Below are 16593 nucleotides of genomic sequence, written 5' to 3' on the forward strand. Positions count from 1 at the left end.
GGCCTCCCACGATGCTGAGTGGCTGGAGGTCGGCAGGAATCTTCTTTCTGGTGAAGATCACCGCCTGACGTTTGGCTGCGTTAGACTTGAGCCGCCATTTGGTGGCCCAAGCTTCGAGGACGTCGCAAGCCGATTGCAGGGGTTGACGCATCAGCCTGGCGTTGATGGTTCTGCCATAGAGCGCCGTATCGTCCGCGTAGAGCGCAACGCGCACGCCCTGCCTCTTCGGAACGTCGGCAGCGTATAGTGAGTAGAGCAAGGGGCCGATGACGGACCCTTGCGGTACTCCAGCTGCTATGGGGCGTGCTATCGACGTCCCGCCGTCGGCGCGCACTTGGAAGGTGCGCCCAGTGAGGTAAGATTTGAGCAGGCGGGCGTGCGACACCGGTATGCTTTCTGTAAGTAGTTTATACACAAGACCGTCGTGCCATACGCTGTTGAAGACTCTGGAAACGTCCAGAAGTACCGCCCCAAGATACACGCGACGCTCCAGCGCCCCCATCGCCTGCTCTACCAGTCGAAGTAGATGCTGTTTTGGCCCCTCCTGAAGCCGAACTGTTCGTCAGGGAGCAGGCCTTCCTCCCCGACGTGTCGCCACAGCCTCTTAACATACAGCCACTCGAAAACCTTCAAGAGTGCGGGCAACAGGCTGATCGACCTGTGGTTTTGCGGCTCCCGGCCTTGGGGACCGCTACAATTTCCGCATGTTTCCGTACAGATGGGAAGCTGCAGGTCCCGAGCACGGAGTTGAAAATCTTAGTTACCGCACGGCGTTCGGCGGCAGCATCTTCAGCAGCTCGCTGCTGATGTTATGGCACCCTCCTGCCTTTCTTGTCACAGGCGAGCGAGTTGTTGCGCGACCTCATCCTCTGTCACTTCTGCGATGACGTCGTCCACCGCTCCGTGCGCCAGGTACAGAGGGAGGCGCCGCTCTACCAAACGGACAATCTTCTTCGTCCGCGACGTCCTCCACCGGCGTGAAACTGGCGGCGAATGCGTCGGCTAAAGCGCCGGCTTTGTCGTCGGGCTCGGTGATGACGTCACCTGCCACCTGGAGCGCCGGGACTCGCTGGCGTTGTTGCAGGAAGCTTTTGGTCTCCCTTCAGGCGCATCCGTTCTCTATCCTGAGAATGGCAATTCTGCCGGCCCAGTCACGGAGGCGGTGGTTTGCAATCGCGTAGTTAATTTCGCGACACATGCGGTTGATGGTGGCCTTCGTTGACGGCTGTCGCGTGATCTGCCACTCTCAGAACAGACGGTTCTTCTCCTGGATAGCCTGGAGGATGTCTGGTGGGTGCTGCTTCGAGTGTTCCCGTGAACGTCTTCGTTCACGCAGCGTGGCTGCTGATGCCTCTTCGTGCGTCAGACGCGTGGATGTGGCAAGGGCCGCATCGGCCTCTGGGTCAGGCATGGCAGCGACTGTCTTTTCTACGTGATCCCGGAAGTGGTTCAAAAAGGTTCAGATGGCTCTGAGCACTATGGGACTTAACATCTTAGGTCATCAGTCCCCCTAGATCTCATAACTACTTAAACGTAACTAACCTAAGGACATCACACACATCCAAGCCCGAGACATGATTCCAACCTGCGACCGTAGAGATCGCGCGGTTCCGCACTGAAGCGCCTAGAACCGCTCGGCCACCGCAGCCGGCGAAGTGGTCGCAGTCGACGTCGCAGTACTGCTTGCGGCCGTCTGGTGCTACGACTCCGTCAGTGGCGAGATCGAAGATCACAGGAAGGCGATCGGACGATAACGCCACGCGTGTGGTCGCTATGGCGCCGTGTGTGGCACCCTTGATGATAGCAACGTCCAAGACGTCGGCGCGGCCGCGTTTGGGATAGTGTGTGGGATCAAACGCCGCACCACTATCGCGTCGTGTTGTCGGGCCGCTCGCAGTAGCGTCCTCCCGCTGGTGGTCGTCACCCAGGAGTTCTATTCTGAGTGTTTGGCGTTGAAGTCGCCGCCGATGAACAAATTGCCACGCATCGACAACAGCGAGTGGAAGTCTCTCCGTTGCAGCATCCTGGTTGTCAATATGCGGCGACAAATTTCACCTGACGCGCTGAAGTGTTGACCACAACACTAGTGGCCTCGACTGTGGTCAGTTGAGGCAGCTGGAACGGATGGTGGCGCAGCGGTGTCTTCAGATACTTCGCCGTTCCACCGCCCCCCGTCTCTCGGTCGGTGCGGTAGCACCGGAAGTTTGGCGACCGCACCTGCACTCCTGGTTTCAGCCAGGTTTCGTTGACGAGGCGGACGTCCACGGCCTCGTCACGCAGAAACTGCCGAAACTCGCCGGCTCGATCACGAATACTGTTCGCATTCCAAATGCAGACGGTGAGCCCCAGTGCTGGTGTACTAGCCACGATGTGGGGCAGGGGCTGCACGTGTGGCGGTGGCCTAGTTGGCCGCAGTCTGGGCAGATACTATCATCTGCGGAAGCTGCAGTAGGAGTTGCTTAAATTCTCGCAGCATTTCACGCAACTCTGCAGCTTCACTGGGAGCACTTGGCGTCTCTGTCGTCTGCGTCGGTGGAGGCGGGGCTCACTCGGTGGGCGTCGAAGCGGCGGGGGCGTTGTTTGACCGTCCTCCGCGTCTGCCGCGCCGATTTTCTGCCGTGGCTGGCGTGGTCTCTGCTGCTTGTGTTCCAGCGGACGCCGGCTGCTCCCTCCGTCGTCCGCGCCCCTGGACGTCCGACGGGCGGGGGGGTCTGGTCTCTGGGCTTATCTCGTCGTCGGTGCCGCGGATGTGGTGGCAGCCGCTGCACAGGCCTGGAGGGTGCAGGTCGTCCCCTGGTTGCTGCTCTCTTGAAGGCTTCATATGGCAATATTTTGCGATGTGGTCGATGCCTTGGCAGTTGAAGCACTGTGGAGGTCCTCTTCTGCGCCGTAATTTCTCTATAGCGACTTCAGCACTGCCCATCCGCTTTTCGCGGAAGATCTTCCTGTGAACAAGGTTGTCATCCAGGACAGCGAGGAAGAGTGGCATGTCGCTGTTGGCACGTCGCTGTTGTCTCGGGGCGATTTCATCCTCAATGTGCTGCGAAAGACGTAACCCTTCTCTTCGAGTAGCACTTGTAACTTTGAAGGCGCCTTCCCTCTGGATAAGGACCGGTGGGGGAGGGGGCGACCTCTTCTGCTGCTCAGTGTCGGTCGCCTCCGCTGTTGCGTCAGGGAGGCTGCTGTAGTGGTTGGCGGTGTCTACTCCGCTTGCTGCTGCTGCTAGCACGACTGCCCTGGCAGTGTGCTTCCTCGTGGGTTTTCTACACTGAAGGCTCGCAATCGACTGATCCTGCCACTGCACAATGGAAAACTTCTCCTGAGGCACAACTTGTGAGGTTACTGTGGTCCTCGCATTGCCATAATACGAAGGTGTTGCTGGAAGAAAGTATTAACCAAAAACAGCATATTTTTGTTTAGCGTATGTTTCAATTCCAAGACAGGAACATAAATATATCTCTATCGCTGCTGTATGTATGGGGACACTGTCAAATCAAAAATTGAGATTAAGACTGAATTTGCCCCAGATTGCAATTAAATTATCTTCGGTTTTATTTTAACACGTACTTGTTTGCAGGTACATCTCAGGATGAGGATAGAAGCCTGGAAATTGATTGCGTTAAAGTAAAAATGAAGGTCATGTAACTGAAGACAGGCAGAATCATTTTTAGTCTGAACATACATAGAATAATACAAATATACAAGGGTAAGTCAGTTATTATCCGCAAAGTAGTTCTAAAATTTTATTGTAGTCAAATAGGAAGGTTACAAGAACATCATTCTTCGACATAGTCTCCTTGCGTTTCAACGCACTTGGTCCATCGTTGTACAAGCTCCCTGAAGGTTCTCGGTTGAACCGGAAGCCAGGAATGCACCGCTTCTTTCACTTCTTTGTCCCAGGCAAATCGACGGCCCCTTAATGCCTGTCTGAGTGGATCAAACAAGTGATAGTCAAAAGGGGAGAGATCGGGATTATATGAAGGATGATCCAGTACTTCATATTTGAGTTTCTGGAGCGTTTCAGCAGTATGCGAATGGGTAATTTTGTGCAACAACACACCTTTTGACAACCATCCTCGGCGTTTGCTTCGAATTGCAGGCTTTAGCCTGGCAGTAAGCATCTCACTGTAACGTACACTGTTATTGTTGTGCCCCTTTCCCCATAATGTTCCAGTACTGGATCTTTTGCGTCCCAAAAACCCGTAAGCATCAGTTTTCCTGCGGACGGTTGGGTCTTGAACTTTTTCTTGCACGGCGAATTTTGATGTTTCCATTCCGTACTCTGCCGTTTACTCTCCGGCTCGTAATGGTGGATCCATGTTTCGTCACCAATAATGATCCTGTCTAAGAAGTTGTCCCCTTCGTCACCATAGCGATCCAAATGTTTTTGCAGATGTCCAACGCGTTTGTTTATGCAACTGTGCGAGTGGTTTTGGGACCCATCTTGCACAACCTTTTATGAAACCCAAGTCTGTTGTGGATGATTTAGTAGGCAGAACCGCGACTACTTTTCAGACGATGTGCCACCTCGTCAATAGTTAATCGTCTGTCTAAGAGAATCATTTCACGCGTACGCTCAATGGTTTCTTCATTTGTGGCGGTAAACGGTCGTCCGGCTCCTTCGTCGTGCGTAACACTTGTTCGATCATTTCGGAATTTTTCAATCCATTCGTAGACACTCCGTTGTGACCGAGCGAGGTGGCGCAGTGGTTAGCACACTGGACTCGCATTCGGGAGGACGACGGTTCAATCCCGTGTCCAGCCATTCTGATTTAGGTTTTCCGTGATTTCCCTAAATCGTTTCAGGCAAATGCCGGGATGGTTCCTTTGAAAGGGCACGACCGATTTCCTTCACAATCCTTCCCTCACCCGAGCTTGCGCTCCGTCTCTAATGACCTCGTTGTCGACGGGACGTTAAACACTAACCACCACCACCACTCCGTTGTGGCAATACGCTGTTCTCGTGCGGTATCGAAAGTCTTCAATGAATTTCGGCCCCTGATACGCCTTCCGACCACAACAAACGGATCACTGAGCGTTGCTCTTCTTTGGTACATATTGACAGCGGAGCAGCCATGATTAACAGCACGGCAGCGACAACGAAAGTAAGCTAGCAGCTTGAAAATTGCAAAGATATAAAAAGAAAGAAACAAAGCATGCGCCATGAACGTAGAACGACAGTACTACCAAAATAAACAAAAATATAACTAAATTGCTAATAATAATTGACTTACCCTTGTATATAGCAGGCAACGCTCTCTACCCTGCTATCAGCGTGTGGTATCTGCCCCAAGCTGAGTGGTCAGTGCGGTTGAATGCCATGCGACGGTCCTGGGTCATATTCAAGGCCGTGTCATAGACTTTCTCCACTTAGCGACTGGGTGATGTGTTGTCTTCATCACCATTTCATCCTCGTCAGCTCGCAAGTTGCCCTAGTGATGTCTACTAAAAAGACTTGCACCAGATGGTTGGACTCGCTCCAAATGGGGCTCCCAGCCTAGCGACACGCGTTATCATTATTACCAGCACGTCGTGTGTTCGAAATAAACAAACTGAGGGTTAGCACTTTTTGCTGCTGCCCACTCCACACCCTTTAACGAAGGTGTAGAACTGAACAATAGATAAATAGATGATTTCAAAAGTCAGGCTTTGTTGCGGGTGCCATTGTAATAATATAAACGGCGTTGCACCACTTAACTGGCGTCTGGAACCCGTAGCTTAGTAAAAAGCTACAACCATGATGGTCTGACTGAAGAAGCCACACAGTGGCCGATCTGAGATGACAGCAGGCTTTGTCATGGCATTAGAACGGTTACAACATACTACACCATCATCACAACCTATTCTGGGTTGAATAACACACCAGCCATCTTGACGCCCCCTGCACCGGCAACCATTGAGAGTTTGCGCCAGTGTGTAAGCCTGAGTGGATGTAGCTGCGAACTGCGCTCGAGCGTTGTGTATCTTGAAACAATTAGCGCCCATGATGTACAAGCCGCCAAAGAATTTTCGCAGTCTCTTTAGTTATTTGATACACGGTCCCAACGGCGCCCACATCGAACCCTAACTCTTAACGCACTTCGTTTAAAATTGTTCAGTACTTGGCGCTTCTGTGCCATCTTTAAATTTCTTTCAGCCACGAGTTTCTCCGTCTTCCAATGGTCCTTTTACTACGTGTTATTCCTTCTTTTGCTATTTATCATTCCTTCAGTGATGAGCTATAGTGATTGATATATGATTCGTCACTCGAAAGTTGCCCCTAATACTGTCTCTTTCTTTGGTGTAAGAGATACATTAAAGCGCCAACGAAACTCGTATAACTATGCGTATTCAAATACAGAGATATGTAAGCAGGCAGAATACGGCGCTCCGGTCGGCGACGCCTATATAGGGCAAGTGTCAGGCGCAGTTGTTAGATCGGTTACTGCTGCTACAATGACTGGTTATCTAAATTTAAGTGAGTCTGAATGTGGTGCTACAGCCGACGCACGAGCCATGGTTTCAAATGGTTCAAATGGCTCTGAGCATTATGGGGCTTAACATCTGAGGTCATCAGTCCCCTAGAACATGTTGTTGTTGTTGTGGTCTTCAGTCCTGAGACTGCTTTGATGCAGCTCTCCATGCTACTCTATCCTGCGCAAGCTTCTTCATCTCCCAGTATTTACTGCAACCTACATCCTTCTGAATCTGCTTAGTGTATTCATCTCTTGGTCTCCCTCTACGATTGGTAGAACGTAGAACTACTTAAACCTAACTAACCTAAGGACGTCAGACACATCCATGCCCGAGGCAGGATTCGAACTTGCGACAGTAGCAGTCGCGAATGTAGCGCCTAGAAACTCTCGGTCACCGCCGCTGGCAGAGCAATAGGACGGAGCAGCTTCGAGGTAGCGATGAAGTGGGGATTTTCTCGTAGGATCATTTCACGAGTGCACCGTGAATATCAGGAATCCGTTAACACATCAAATTTCCAACATCTATGCGGACGGAAATAGATTCTGCAACAACGGGACCAACGACGGCGGAAGAGAACAGTTCAGCATGACAGAAGTACCACTCTTGAGCAAATTGCCGTAGATTTCAATTCTGGGAGACCAACAAGCGTCAGCGTACGAACCATTCAACGAAACATCATTGATATGGGCTTTCTGAGCCGAAGGCCCGCTCTTGTCCCCGTTATGACTGCACGACATTGGACTGTTGATGACTGGAAACATGTTGCGTGGTCGCATGAGTCTCATTTCAAATTTTATCGATCAAATGGACGTGTACGGGTATGGAGACAACCTCACGAATCCATGGATCCTGCATGCCAGCAAGAGACTGTTCTAGATGGTGGAGGCTCTGTAATGGTGTGGGGAATGTGCAGTTGGAGTGATATGGGATCCCTGATACATCTAGGTACGACTCTGACAGGTAACACGCACGTAAGCATCCTGTCTGATCACCTGCATCCATTCATGTACATTGTGCATCCTGATGGACTTGGCCAATTCCAGCAGGACAATGCGACACCACACACATGCAGAATTGCTACAAAGCTGCTCCAGAAGCACTCTTTTGAGTTTAAACACTTCCGCTGGCCACCAGACTCCCTAGAAAATGACATTACTGAGCGAAGCTGGGATGCCTTGCCGGCCGGATTGGCCTAGCGGTAGTAAGGCGCTACAGTCAGGAACCGCGCGACCACTACGGTCGCAGGTTCGAATCCTGCCTCTGGCAGTGTGATGTCCTTAGGTTAGTTAGGTTTAAGTAGTTATAAGTTCTAGGGGACTTAGGACCACAGCAGTTGAGTCCCATAGTGCTCAGAGCCATTTGAACCATTTGATTTCATCGGTTCAGGATTCTATCAATAAACCGCAATCTACAGTTCTCATTACCCGCTACTTGTGTAATCTGATCGTTCCATTTGAGATCATTTCGAATAGTCACACTCAGATACTTGACGGATGTTACCGCTTCCAAAGACTGGGCATTTAATTTGCACTCGTACATTAATGGGGATTTTCGCTTTGTTATACGCAGTAGGTTACACTTATTAATATTGAGAGATATCTGCCAGTCATTAAACCACACATTTACTTTCTGCAAATCCTCGCCGATTTGTTCACAGCTCTCGTGTGATACTACTTTCCTGTAGACTAGAGCATCATCAGCAAACAGGTCTAATGCCACTATCAATACCATCAACCAGATCGTTTAGGTAAATCGTAAAAAGCAGCGGACCTATTACGCTGCCCTGGGTCGCACCTCGTGTTACGCTTGTTTCCGTTGAAGTGTCTCCATTCTCTGTCAGAAAACTTTCTATCTAACGGCATATGTCATAGGCTAGACTATAAGCGCGCACTTTTTGGAGCCACCGACAGTGTGGAAATGAGTAGAACGCCTTTCGAAAGTCGAGGAATATGGCATTAACCTGGGAGCTGGTATCCAGAGCCTCTTATATATCATGCACAAAGTGGGCCAGCTGTGTCTCGCATGACCGCTGTTTCCTAAAACCGCGCTGGTTTCTGCAGATGAGCTTCTCAGACTCTAGAAAAGTTATTTTGTCTGAACACAAAATATATTCCGGGATTCTACAGCAAATGATGTCAGGGAAATTGGCAAGTAATTATCTGCATCCGATTTTCTACCCTTTTTATAGGTTGCTATGAAATGGGCCTTCTTCCAGTCCCGTGGAACTTTACACTGTTCCAATAATCTCTAATGGATGATGGATAAGAATGGTGCTATATTTGTAGCATAGTGAACATAACATCTTACGGGGATACCGTCTGGGCCAGATGCCTTCCTGGCGTCTAAGGATCTTAACTGTTGTACAATCCCAAATACACTAAACACTATGTCAGTCATCCTTGCGTTTGTTCGATAACTGAAAGGGGGAATGGTGCTCCAGTCCTCCACCATAAACGAGCTTTTGGAAGCTAGGTTTAGAATTTCGGCCTTCTGTTTATCATCATCCGCTTCATTACCCGTACTGTCAGCAAGAGAAGATATTGAATTATTTGTAGCGTTCATATATTTTACTTACGACCAAAATTTTTTCGAATTATTTTTAGAATCTGCAGATAAAAAATTGCTTTCAAATTCGTTAAAATAATCTTTCATTGTCCTTCTGACAGCTGCTTTCATTTCGCATAATTTCTGTTTGTCAGCGGGCCAGTGACTACGTTTAAAACGACTGTGCAGTATTCTCTGCTTTCTCAGCAACTTCCTAATTTGTTTATGGAACCAAGGTGGATCCTTTCCCTCCCCCATATTTTTCCTAGGCACATATTTCTCTTGCACGTGGTGGACAATACCTTTAAATTCCGACCAAAGATGCTCTATATGTGTCCTGCAGTGAATGCTTGGAGCTGACTATGAAGATATTCATTAATGACACTTTTATTTGCTTTCCCAAACAAGACATTATGGTCGCTAGTCCCTTCTTCTAGATTAACTTCCTCAAAAGGACCAGATCTGTTTGTCGCCAAGATATCTATTATGTTCCCATCTCGAGTTGGTTTTCTAACAAATTGCTCAAGGCTGTATGTTGAGAGCGCTTCTAGAATAACTTCACACGAGTCTTTGCTTCTGCCCTCTGTGATAAACGTGTAATTTTCCCAATCAATAGATGCCAGACTAAAGTCTCCACCTGTAACTAATGGATAATTTGGATATTTATTTCCTATGTACTCAAGACTTTCCCTAAAAAACGTCCTGTGACGTTTGTTGCGGATGCTGGTGGTCTATAAAAACATCCTAATACAATGGTCACTCCTTATATGATTGACAGCTTTATCCAGACTATTTCACAGTGCAGTGTAAATATCATTCATCTTTCATCATTTTGAAAATACTGTGTTCCAAGAAAAGGCTTTCTTCCTACATTTTAGTTAGCTACTAAACTTAATGATAATGTGGTGGACGGGAGGGGGGGGGGTTAAGTGAAATGGGCTTTCACGGTTTGATCTGATTGTTAATACCACCCAAGGGTGAATGACGGAAGGTGTGGACCAAAGGGATTTGAGACACTTCATTCACTGTTTATTTTTTTTACAACAGACTTATTTATTAATAACATTGATAATACTTTTAAAAGGAAACAACACAACAGGGCTTGTAAATTGCCTGACTGCATAAGTGAACTACAAAAAATAATCCTTAATATGTTTAGGAACACAATAAACTTCAACTCACAAATAGCATTCAGTTGGTTACTAATTAATTAAATGTCTGCTCAAGGCAATTTCCCCATATAATCAACACAACTTAAAACCAGAATTCAATACACTTCCTTTCTGTTAAATGTCTGCGTAAGTAAATGGCCATACATGGTAACCTCTAAACAACAATTCAATTGACTGTTTCGTATTGTTCGTGGAAAGAAGGATTGTCGGTATGCTTCTGTGTGGACTCTTATCTCTCTGATTTTATCCTCATGGTCTCTTCGCGAGATATACGTAGGACGGAGCAACATACTGCTTGACTTTTCGGTGAAGGTATGTCCTCGAACCTTTAACAATATTATACGCGGTACGTTCGATAGATCTACATCTACATCTACATCCATACTCCGCAAGCCACCTGACGGTGTGTGGCGGAGGGTACCCTGAGTACCTCTATCGGTTCTCCCTTCTATTGCAGTCTCGTATTGTACGTGGAAAGAAGGATTGTCGGTATGCTTCTGTGTGGGCTCTTATCTCTATGATTTTATCCTCATGGTCTCTTCGCGAGATATACGTAGGAGGGAGCAATATATTGCTTGACTCTTCGGTGAAGGTATGTTCTCGAAACTTTAACAAAAGCCCGTACAGAGCTACTGAGCGTCTCTCCTGCAGAGTCTGCCACTGGAGTTTAACTATCATCTCCGTAACGCTTTCGAGATTACTAAATGATCCTGTAACTAAGCGCGTTGCTCTCCGTTGGATCCTCTCTATGTCTTCTATCAACCCTGTCTGGTACGGATCCCACACTGCAGAGCAGTATTAAAGCAGTGGGCGAACAAGCGTACTGTAACCTACTTCCTTTGTTTTCGGATTGCATTTCCTTAGGATTTTTCCAATGAATCTCAGTCTGGCACCTGCTTTACCGACGATCAACTTTATATGATCATTCTATTTTAAATCACTGCTAATGCGTACTCCCAGATAATTTATGGAATTAACTGTTCGAGTTGCTGACCTGCTATTTTGTAGCTAAATGATAAGGGATCTATCTTTCTATGTATTTGCAGCACATTATACTTTTCTACATTGTGATTGAATTGCCATTCCCTGCACCATGCGTCAATTCGCTGCAGATCATCCTGCATTTCAGTACAATTTTCCATTGTTGCAACCTCTCGATACACCACAGCATCATCTGCAAAAAGCCTCAGTGAACTTCCGATGTCATCCACAAGGTCATTTATGTATATTGTGAATAGCAATGGTCCTATGACACTCCCCTGCGGCATACCTGAAATCACTCTTACTTCGGAAGACTTCTCTCCATTGAGAATGACATGCTGCGTTCTGTCATCTAGGAACTCTTCAATCCAATCACACAATTGGTCTGTAGTCCGTATGCTCTTACTTTGTTCATCAAACGACTGTGGGGAACTGTATCGAACGCCTTGCGAAAGTCAAGAAACACGGCATCTGCCTGGGAACCCGTGTCTATGGCCCTCTGACAAGGGAACCTCCCCATCGCACCCCTCTCAGATCTTGTTATAAGTTAGCACAGTGGATAGACCTTGAAAAACTGAACACAGATCAATCGAGAAAACAGGAAGAAGTTGTGTGGAACTATGAAAAAATAAGCAAAATATACAAACTGAGTAGTCCATGCGCAAGATAGGCAATATTAGGGAGCATGTGAGCTCAGGAGCGCCGTGGTCCCGTGGTTAGAGTGAGCAGCTGCGGGACGAGAGGTCCTTCATTGAAGTTTTCCCTCGAGTGAATTTTTTTTTCGCAAAATTTTGATCTGTCCGTTCGTTCATTGACGTCTCTGTTCACTGCAATAAGTTTAGTGTCTGTGTTTTGCGACCGCACCGCAAAACCGTGCGATTACTAGACGAAAGGACGTGCCTCTCCAATGGGAACCGAAAACATTTGATCGCAAGGTCATAGGTCAACCGATTCGTCCACAGGAAAACACGTCTGATATATTCTATACGACACTGGTGACGGCATGTGCGTCACATGACAGGAATTTGTTGTCGACCCACCTAACTTGTACACTTGGCGAATGGGTAAAAAGATTCTTGTACCTTGCCCGATTTAGGTTTTCTTGTGGATTTGATAAACACTCCGAAAAAAGTGATGAAAACATAAGAGTTTGTCACATAAACTGAAAATAAGAAATTAAATTTTTCACGCGAGTGAAGACTTAAAACAAGGAGCTCCTGTTCAACAGCTGCTCACGCTAACCACGGGACCACGCGCTCCTTAGTTCTCACGTTACTTGTCTTCTGCATGGACTACTCAGTTTGTATATTTTCCTTATTTTTTCATAGTTCCACGCAACTTCTTTCTGTTTTCTCGATTGATCTGTTTTCAGTTTTTCAAGGCCTATCCGCTCTTCCAATTAATAACAAAATCTGAGGAGGGTGCGATGGGGAGGTTCCCTTGTGAGTATCGTGGACGAATGGCGCGAGCTGGGTTTCACACGACCGTCTTTTTCGAAACCCATGCTGATTCCTACAGAGTAGATTTCTAGTCTCCAGAAAATTCATTATACTCGAACATAATACGTGTTCCACGGTTTAGGGGGAGCGCAACAGATAGCAGGAGGGGCAGGGTGGGGGTACTAGCTACTGTCTGACTGCACTCAGGGTAATGGTTCAAAAAAAGGTTCAAATGGCTCTGAGCACTGTGGTACTTAACACCTGAGGTCGTCAGTCACCTATAACTTAGAACTAATTAAACCTAACTAACCGAAGGACATCACACACATCCATGCCCGAAGCAGGATTCGAACCAGCGACCGTGGCGGTTCGTGCGGTTCCAGACTGAAGCGCCTAGAACCGCTCGGCCACCACGGCCGGCCAGGGGTAATGGTTCAAAAATGACTCTGAGCACTATACAACATAACTTCTTAGATCATCAGTCGGCTAGAACTTAGAACTAATTAAACCTAACTAACGGAAGGACATCACACACATCCAAGCCCGAGGCAGGGTTCGAACCAGCGACTGTAGCGGTCGCGCGGTTCCAGACTGAAGCGCCTAGAAACCGCTAGGCCACCACGGCCGGCCAGGGGTAATGGTCTGGGAGTCACTCGTGTAGAGTGTTGAGGCTCCCGCGTTAGCCCTCGTGACGTTTTGGGTGCCACTGTTGCAGGAGAGAGGAGAACCACTTGCGGCAGGACGACGCGGGTATGTACGAGCCGCCGCCCGTGGCGAACCCGAAGGAGGTTGGCTGGGCCGCGCCACTGGCCTGGGAAAGGCGCAGGCCGTCCGAGCCGCGGTACGTGGCCTCCTTCCGGTCGCTGCACCCGCCCACCGTCTACGACGACGCCGTCGGCGCCGGGCGCAAGGCGCCGGCGCGCCGCCGCGACGCGCCCGAGTCGCCCACCTCGCCCACGTACGACGACGCCGTGGGCACCGGCCGCACGTCGCCACTGTACGACTACATCCTGGGGTCAGACGGGCGGCGGTCTCTGGGGGCGGCCACCAGCACCGGCGAGAAGCCGCCCCACCACTCCTCCATACCGTCGGTGCTGGAGGGCTGCGACTTCTACGAGGACGCCTGAGAGTGGCGGCCGTGCTGGTGCGCCCCTGCTTGCTGCAGTAACTCTGCGAGGACCCTCTTCTCGGACCACGTCAGCTGGATGTTTGGAATTACAAAGGGTGCCAAGTGCAAAGCGAGGACAAGGAATCTGGCTGCAGCAACAGCCGTGGTCCTGACAGCTGCTGCGTCTGCTAGCCCTTCGTCAATGAACAGCAAGTAGTTGCTCACTGCCTGCGTCACAGTGACCGTTGTGGCACACCTCCACAGGGACGCCACCCTACATTCGTGATAAATACGAGGGCTATCCACAAAGTACATTACGTTTTGGAATTAAAAATAAATAACGTATTGGATTTTTTTATTATACACAGATGAAAGCCACACTTAAATACTACTTTCCTACATAGTTGCCATTTAAATTAAGCCACTTATCGTAGCGATGGACGAGCTTGGAAATTCCTTCGTCGTAAAATTCGGCCACCTGCGCCTTCAACCACGTGGTTACCTCTTCTCGAAGCTGTGCGTCGTCATCAAAACGCTGCATAGCCAAACACTTCTTCATTGCTGGGAATAAGTGGGAGTCGCGCGGTGCCAGGTCGGTACTGTACGGCGGATGAGGAAACAACTCCCACTTAAAAGATTCGAGAACTTCACGAGTGGCATTTGCCATGTGGGCTCGGGCGTTGTCGTGAATCGGCAAGATCTTTGAGCCCAACTTTCCCCTGCGCTTGTTTTGTATTGCTCTTCTGAGATTGTGCAGAGTTTGGCAATACCTCTGAGAGTTTAGTGTAGAGCCTCTTTCCAGGAAATCCACAAAAATCGCACCTTTTCTGTCCCAAAAGACAGTCGCCACGTGGTTGAAGGCGCAGGCGGGTGAATTTTACGACGAAGGAATTTCCAAGCTCGTCCATCGCTACGATAAGTGCCTTAATTTAAATGGCAACTATGTAGAAAAGTAGTATTTAAGTGTGGCTTTCATCTGTATATAATTAAAAAAATTCCAATACTTTATATATTTTTAATTCCAGAACGTAATGTACTTTGTGGATTGCCCTCGTAAATCAAAAAGTGTTGTCTATCACCACTCTTGCAAGGAATACGCCCAGTAGTGGTACCAGGGAAGATTTTGTTTCTCCCACCAGTGCTAATATAAGCTGGGTAACTCGTGCTCCACCTTCAATTAATATACATGAGATATCCAAGGTGTGGATCCAGATACGCTGGCACTGGTTTCACAATGAATAGTAAACAAAAGTCCTTTACCTCCATTTATGCATCCACAATCCATGCATCTGATCAGCCTTTCTTTCTCTGTTGCAACACTGGTATCTATTACTAGTTGTGCCCCGTGTTCTGATCCCACAGTTCATCAGGCACCTGCTATACTTTCTTCCCATTGTGTTCCACAATTCTGACCTGGGTATGTAGAGGAGATGAGATTTGTCTACATCGCCCATTTCCTGTAATAGCCAATATAGTCGTCACCCCAAGAGATGTCATTCCTCCAGTAGTAAGGTAGACCACAACACATCAGCCACAGCAGTCGGCCAGCTCTTGACCAAGAACATGGTTAATACCTTCAGTAGTTAGAGTCTTAACTCAAGTGTGACACAGTGTGAACACAAGGAAAATCTTACCACAAAATTCTCTCTGTGTCAAAATTTACGATCCATTATTTGTCAAAACAATCTGATAATGCATGCATTGTGGCAACAATGGAGAATGGTGAGTCAGACACACTGCAATGGGTAAAGCTTGAGGGCAAACTGTGGAACACCTTGTACTTTATCCTTTTCACATTAATTTCACGACATTATTTTCCTTAAATATAAGTTTTTCCACTGTTTCTCATCACTGGACTTTATCCAATCAATTAAAGATCTTTCTATTCATGATAATTTTTTATAAAGCTCCAGTTATTTGTTGACTTTTGTCAGAAAAAATTATTATTCGAAACATAAGCAGTATTATCAAATTAAAATAAAGTGAGAGGAGATGAAGGACAAATTTAATTTCTGCAAATTATAGGACAATCTAAGTTAAATCTTACTTCGTGTGAGGATATGCTCATGTGTATTATCCATCAGTATGCTTTGTGTCTGGTATTGAACTACATGATTTCTGTGGTTTTGCAATGTCATTTTTGTATTTATCTTTATGGGATAGATTTATGTGCCTTTTAAAAGTAGTTTCACTGTGAAATAAGAGATGGTCTGTCCTATGTTCCCATTGTAAAATTATCAAACTTTGTGCCATTATGTTGGAAGATTTTTAAGACGCGAACTTCCAATTTTCCATAATTAATAGATGTGCTTATTCAGATGTACTGAACTAAAACTATTGTGACAATTGTGTTATCAGTCAGGTTATGATATTTTTCTGAAACACTTAATTTTGTAACTAAATGAACATAAAAACTAAACAATGTAGGATGTTTTTATTATTCTAGTTCCACATGTGTTGAATCTTATTCTTGGCATGCAGTGAAATTTTCATATTTTCCCTTCCAGTACTTTTTGAGATAATGAGTGATTTGTGGCAAAAATGTAGGAATGAGACTGGAGGTTCAAAACTTTTTTAGTTACAGACTTTTATACATAATTATAGAACTGACTTTTTCATGCACTAGAATTTTCCTGTCGCATATTTTGTGTTCTCTTCAGTACCACAGTCACCCAATGCTTGCCTTCTTTACTTTCTTGCTTTTTTGGTCATTTGCTAAGCAGCAAACTCTGCTTGCCGTACGCGAAGCCAAATCCATTTCCCACAGTCCCCTAGCAGTGTTCTGCCCTAGTCTCTCCCCTAACTTCTCCTGAAGCTACAGTCTTTTATAGTTCCCGTCATTAAATGTTATTACAGCATCAGACACTTCTAACTTTAGAGTCATTAGATCAAC

The 16593-nt window shown here is 47.2% G+C and overlaps 1 protein-coding gene across 1 annotated transcript in view; it reads left to right on the plus strand.

Annotated features, from left to right (window-relative positions):
* Positions 1–16211, plus strand: part of LOC126354793 (uncharacterized) — a 138652-nt gene extending 122441 nt beyond the window's left edge. Inside the window, exon 6 of the mRNA XM_050004702.1 lies at positions 13308–16211. Within this exon, the coding sequence (XP_049860659.1) occupies positions 13308–13719 (412 nt within the window). The 3' untranslated portion in view covers positions 13720–16211. The remainder of the gene's footprint in view (positions 1–13307) is intronic.
* Positions 16212–16593: the final 382 nt, after the last annotated feature.

The sequence above is a fragment of the Schistocerca gregaria genome, chromosome 3 (assembly GCF_023897955.1).
Source record: "Schistocerca gregaria isolate iqSchGreg1 chromosome 3, iqSchGreg1.2, whole genome shotgun sequence".
Classification (NCBI taxonomy): Eukaryota; Metazoa; Arthropoda; class Insecta; order Orthoptera; family Acrididae; genus Schistocerca; species Schistocerca gregaria.